The sequence below is a fragment of the Myotis brandtii genome, unplaced genomic scaffold (genome assembly GCF_000412655.1).
Source record: "Myotis brandtii unplaced genomic scaffold, ASM41265v1 scaffold147, whole genome shotgun sequence".
NCBI classification, from domain to species: domain Eukaryota; kingdom Metazoa; phylum Chordata; class Mammalia; order Chiroptera; family Vespertilionidae; genus Myotis; species Myotis brandtii.
This window is the reverse complement of record NW_005355292.1, coordinates 562,125-567,516: the sequence shown is the minus strand read 5'-3', so window position 1 is coordinate 567,516 and position 5,392 is coordinate 562,125. Positions and strand designations below refer to the sequence as shown.

General features: G+C 59.2%; 1 protein-coding gene across 1 annotated transcript in view; it reads right to left on the bottom strand.

The window, feature by feature from the left end:
* Positions 1 to 5,392, bottom strand: part of CHAF1B (chromatin assembly factor 1, subunit B (p60)) — a 20,332-nt gene that overhangs the window by 2,362 nt on the left and 12,578 nt on the right. Inside the window, exons 7-11 of the mRNA XM_014535637.1 lie at positions 4,768 to 4,861; positions 3,338 to 3,407; positions 3,159 to 3,250; positions 1,518 to 1,671; positions 1,261 to 1,332 (exon numbers count right to left, since the gene is read on the bottom strand). Coding sequence (XP_014391123.1) covers positions 1,261 to 1,332; positions 1,518 to 1,671; positions 3,159 to 3,250; positions 3,338 to 3,407; positions 4,768 to 4,861 — 482 coding nt within the window. The remainder of the gene's footprint in view (positions 1 to 1,260; positions 1,333 to 1,517; positions 1,672 to 3,158; positions 3,251 to 3,337; positions 3,408 to 4,767; positions 4,862 to 5,392) is intronic.

The following is a 5,392-nucleotide window of genomic DNA, read 5'->3' as shown; positions in this document are numbered from 1 at the left end:
CGGCTGCCTGATGAGAACCGGGGCACACACCACTGCGCCACCGGGATGCTCTGCCGGCCGACAGACTCCCAGCTCACCAGGCACCGTCTGCTGGTGGCAAGACGCCTCGAGGCGCCCACCACTGCGCAGTGCCCGCCACTGTGCCGGGCCAGAGGGGCTTACACCTCATGGGGAGCAGCAGAAACGAAACCCCAGCCCGAATGTGAGTGTGACAGAGGGAAGGGCTGATGGAGGATGCGAGTGTCCCCGGGGAGCAGTGTCAGGGTGTCCGGAGGGGGGTGGGTCAGAGGCCCCAGGCCGAGTGTGCTCTGGGGACCCGGCTTTCCAGGTCGGGCTGGAGAGGAAGGCACCGGGGAAGGGGAGTGACCGAGGACAGTCCCGGCCTGCGGGTGGAGCCACACCTGTGCAACAGGTAGGAAGTGGGGAACCCGCAGGTGTGTGAGCCAGGAGGCGGCGCTTGGAGTGAGGTTAAGAAACCGCTGCCTGATGAGAACCGGGGCACACACCACTGCGCCACCGGGATGCTCTGCCGGCCGACAGACTCCCAGCTCACCAGGCACCGTCTGCTGGTGGCAAGACGCCTCGAGGCGCCCACCACCGCGCAGTGCCCGCCACTGTGCTGGGCCAGAGGGGCTTACACCTCGTGGGGAGCAGCAGACACGAAACCCCGGCCCAAATGTGAGTGTGACAGAGGGAAGGGCTGATGGAGGATGCGAGTGTCCCGGGGAGCAGTGTCGGGGAGTCCGGAGGAAGGTGGGTCAGAGGCCCCAGGCCGAGTGTGCTCTGGGGACCCGGCTTTCCAGGTCGGGCTGGAGAGGAAGGCACCGGGGAAGGGGAGTGACCGCGGACAGTCCCGGCCTGCGGGTGGAGCCACACCTGTGCAACAGGTAGGAAGTAGGGAACCCGCAGGTGTGTGAGCCAGGAGGCGGCGCTTGGAGTGAGGTTAAGAAACCTCTGGAGCCCTGGCTGGTGTGGCTCAGTGGCTAAAGCATCGGCCCTTGGGCTGAAGGGTCCTGGCACATGCCCAGTCAGGGCACATGCCCAGCTTGTGGGCTCGATCCACAGTAGGGGGTGTGCAGGAGGCAGCCGATCAATTATTCCCTCCCGTCACTGATGTTTCTCTCTCTCTCTCTCCCTCTCCCTTCCTCTCTGAAATCAATAAAAACATATTTTAAAGAAAGAAATCTCTGGAGCAGCAGAGTTTTGCTGACGGGGGAGGGGCGGGGGGGACGACCGTCGGCATCTCCATCCAGTCCTTACCGGGGTGTCTTGCTCCAGGCCTGCAGAGTGTGCAGGGTGACCCTCCGTGGCGGGGGCGCCCCGTCGCTGGACCTTTGTCCCCAAAGCAGGAGAAAAGGGTTAAGTTTTACCAAGTCTGCGGCCCTCCTCCCGCTCTCACTGTAGTTAGAAACGAAGTCAGGCCACGTCGCAGTGTCCTCTGCAGGGAACACGCGGCCAAGACCGCGTCTGTGCGCTGCCGCGCTCCCTTCCCGGCCTGGCCCGGCCCAGCCGCTCACCAGGAGATGTCGCTCAGGGTGTGGTAGTGGATGTTGGACACGTAGCCGAAAGGGAAGAGCTGCTGGGTGTCGTAGAAGAGCACGGAGTCCTCGGAAGCCACAGCGAACACCACGCGGTAGGGCAGGCGCACCAGCGGCCCCTGGGCCGGCCCGTCTGTGGGACACGGGGCAGGAGGGACAGTGACACTGAACTGAGGGGCCAGAGCGAGGCTCCAGGCTGCAGCAGGGACCTGCGGGGTTCTGTGGGACACGGGGCAGGAGGGACAGTGACACCAGCACCAGCCAGGCTCCTGCAGGAACCACCAACTCCCGCCACGAGCCCTCTCCCCGGGATAATATGGGATGTAATTCCTCTAATGACGTGCAAAGGGATTTAGGTCTTCCTATTATTTTATATATGAACTAGAGGCCCGGTGCACGAACTCGTGCAGGGGTGGTGGAGGAGGGGAGAGGGACCGTGGGAGGTTGGCCGGCTGCCGGCCAAGGGAGGTTGGCTGTGGGAGCGCACTGACCACCAGGGGGCAGCTCCTGCATTGAGTGTCTGCCACCTGGTCATAGCGACCAGTCATTCCAGTCATTCAGCGGTAACGGTCGTTTAGGCTTTTATATATATAGATGCAGGAATGAACGAGAACTATGTGTGAACCAATGACACATGACAGGATCCAAGAATCCCGGGAACCGAGGTGCAAAAGGAAGAGCATTTCTGATAAGGAAATACAGGGTCACATGGAAACATTGTATCAAGTGATGTTTTCATGCTCTTTCCAGTTCATTATATTCATTCACATAAGAGTTTAGAGAGTGAAAAACAGCTCCCGCTTCCAGCCTTGGAGTAACAGGGCCCCAATTTAGCCTCCGACTTAAGACACTGACTGCCCAGCAGCAATGAAGGCCAGCGACCCCCGAGCGGTGGGGAGCAAAGGCATGATGTGCTGCCGCAGCCTCAGCTCACCGCCTGGTCTCCAGGCCCAGCAGAGGGAGGGGACCCGGCAGTGCCCGCACGTGCCCTGAGCTGCGGAGCCAGAGTGAGGCTCCAGGTTGCAGCAGGGACCTGCGGGGCCCGTCGTCTGAGCTGAGCACTGGCCGGTGCACGCGGGTAGGGAAGCAAAGGCCCAAGCAAGCAAGAACAGGAAAGAGATGCCCGGCCACTGGTTGAGGGACCTGCGGGGCCCGTCGTCTGAGCTGAGCACTGGCCGGTGCACGCGGGTAGGGAAGCAACCCGAGGCCCAAGCAAGAACAGGAAAGAGATGCCCGGCCACTGGTTGAGCGTCAACCCAGGAACCAAGAGGTCACGGTCAATTCCTAGTCAGGGCACGTGCCTGGGTTGCGGGCTTGAACCCCAATAGGGGGGCGTGCAGGAGGCAACCAATCAATCATTCTCTCTCATCATTGATGTTTCTCTCTCCCTCTCTCTGATATCAATACATATATATATATTTTTTTTTAATTGCTCTAAGCAAAGACAGTGGGATACACAGTTTGGTAACATCAGTCTCTGTTCCAACTCCTCCGAGTAACTAAACTGAGCCAAACCCACATGCCCACCTTTCCCCGAGGTCCCTGAGATAAAATCCAAACCCCACCACCCTGGTGACCTGCCCGACGGGAGACACAGCACACCGCTGGGTTCTGATGTACCTGTTTCCGCCTCCGGCCTCAACTCAAAGTAGACGGGGCAGCAGCGGACAGCAAGCGTGGCTTTTCCGGGACACGGGAGATGCGCCACAGGCCTGGAGGTGAATCATGGGTTAGAGAGACCATTGCTCAACAAAAGCAGAGAGAGGGCCAAGGTCCCCGACAGTCCTTCAGGCGCTCACCTTTTCAGATTCTTCCTGGAGAAGAGGTACGTGGTGTTGGTTACATTTTCGCCAGACTCCACGCATCCGGCTGGGAGGCAGGGGAGGCACTGTTATTAAACTGTCCACCAGCAAACCCAAGGCAGCCAATTCTGGTTTAAAGTCATTTTCCCGAGAGATGGACTCCCTGGACAGTGTGTGCGATTGGGACAAATACAAACCATCCACACACCTGGGCTCAGCCTCACTCTGGCTCCACCCACCTTCCTCTCACCTGAGGGCACAGCCGCCCGGAGCCACGCCCAGGCCAGGGCAGGAAGAACATAAAGCTCTGTGCCTGCATCCCCACCTCAGCTGCCGTCCAGTCCGCGGGCTGACCCTGGCCTCTTCCCGTCTGCCTGATGGAGCCAGGAGCTGCCAGGAGACAGCCCTCGGCCGAAACCCCAGCCCTGCAGAGCTGACCCGATCTGGCCGCCCCACTGACGTCTCCACTCCACCCTCCCCAGGCCGCACTTGGCACAGCCAGACCCAGCGAGAGCGACCTGCAGACCCGGCTGCTCTTGGACACGTCTCCTTGTCTTCTGCTGCTGCACGCAGCCTCACTCTGGCTCCACCCACCTTCCTCTCACCTGGGTGTCATCTCACCTGAGGGCACAGCCGCCCGGAGCCACGCCCAGGCCAGGGCAGGAAGAACATAAAGCTCTGTGCCTGCATCCCCACCTCAGCTGCCGTCCAGTCCGCGGGCTGACCCTGGCCTCTTCCCGTCTGCCTGACGGAGCCAGGAGCTGCCAGGAGACAGCCCTCGGCCGAAACCCCAGCCCTGCAGAGCTGACCCGCTCTGGCCGCCCCACTGACGTCTCCACTTCACCCTCCCCAGGCCGCACTTGGCACAGCCAGACCCGGCGGAGAGCAACCTGCAGACACGGCTGCTCTTGGACACGTCTCCTCGTCTTCTCCTGCTGCGCGAGCACACACACACACACACACACAACACACACACCACACACATACACACACACACACACACACACACACTCTCTCTCACATGTGACCACTGCGTATCCACCAGGAGGGCAGCAGCTCGCCCCATCCTTCCATCCCCAGGATCCACTCTGACAAACACCTCGCCAGCCCTGCATTCCCTCCAGGCTCACGTAACCGTGACAACCACATATACACACATGGTGGGCTGTAGTTTACTTTATAAAATGGGGTGTTATTTAGACTTTTCCTTATTTTGCTTTTCTTAGTCAACTACTCATGAAAAAGATCTTGCACAGCAACCAACGCTTTCTTTTTCCCCCTCTCCCACCCTCCTTGGGTTCCCTCCCCTTATATTTTATTCCAATTTTCGCCTTATTCTAACCCACACCTTCTATGTGACACTGGCACTCCCGGAGGCGACACGCGGGCCCACCCTGCACCCGCCCCGCGAGCCCGGCTCCACGCACCTGGGGTGAGCAGCAGGGAGCCGTCGGGAGTGAAGCTCAGTCTCCGGAAGAACGACTTCATGCTGTCGTCGTGAAACATCCGGTAACTTCTGGCCTGAGGCACAAAGTGTCAACGTCACCCCAGCCTCCCAGAAAGCTCACCGTTTCCTCCTGTGCGACCATTTATTATGACGGTCATCAATAGAACCAAAACAACATATCACCAATCCAATACTCCCGTGGGACTGCGAGAGTAATCAGCCACCAACAAAAGTAATCGCCCTTTTGTTCAGGAAAGCTTGTGTGTGCACGTGTGTGCAAGGGTGTGTGTGCACATGTGTGCGTGCATGTGTATGCACATGTGTGCGCACATGTGTGTGAGTAACTGGTTTGTGTGGGGATGAGACTGGGAAAAAGCAAGAGGATGACGAGCCCTCTGCTTGCTGTCCATGTGTAACTGAGAATTTCCACCCGAATAAATGCTTTTTTAAAAGACTGTAGTGATCATTAAACTGGCGACCAGATCTTTCCGAACCACCCTTCTTGAGCTCCGTGTGGAAGTGCTGCGTGCGCCCCCACTTCAGGAACATCGGGACGTTAGTTCCAGGAACCCAGGGAAGCATTACCCCTCGCTTCCCAAAGCGCG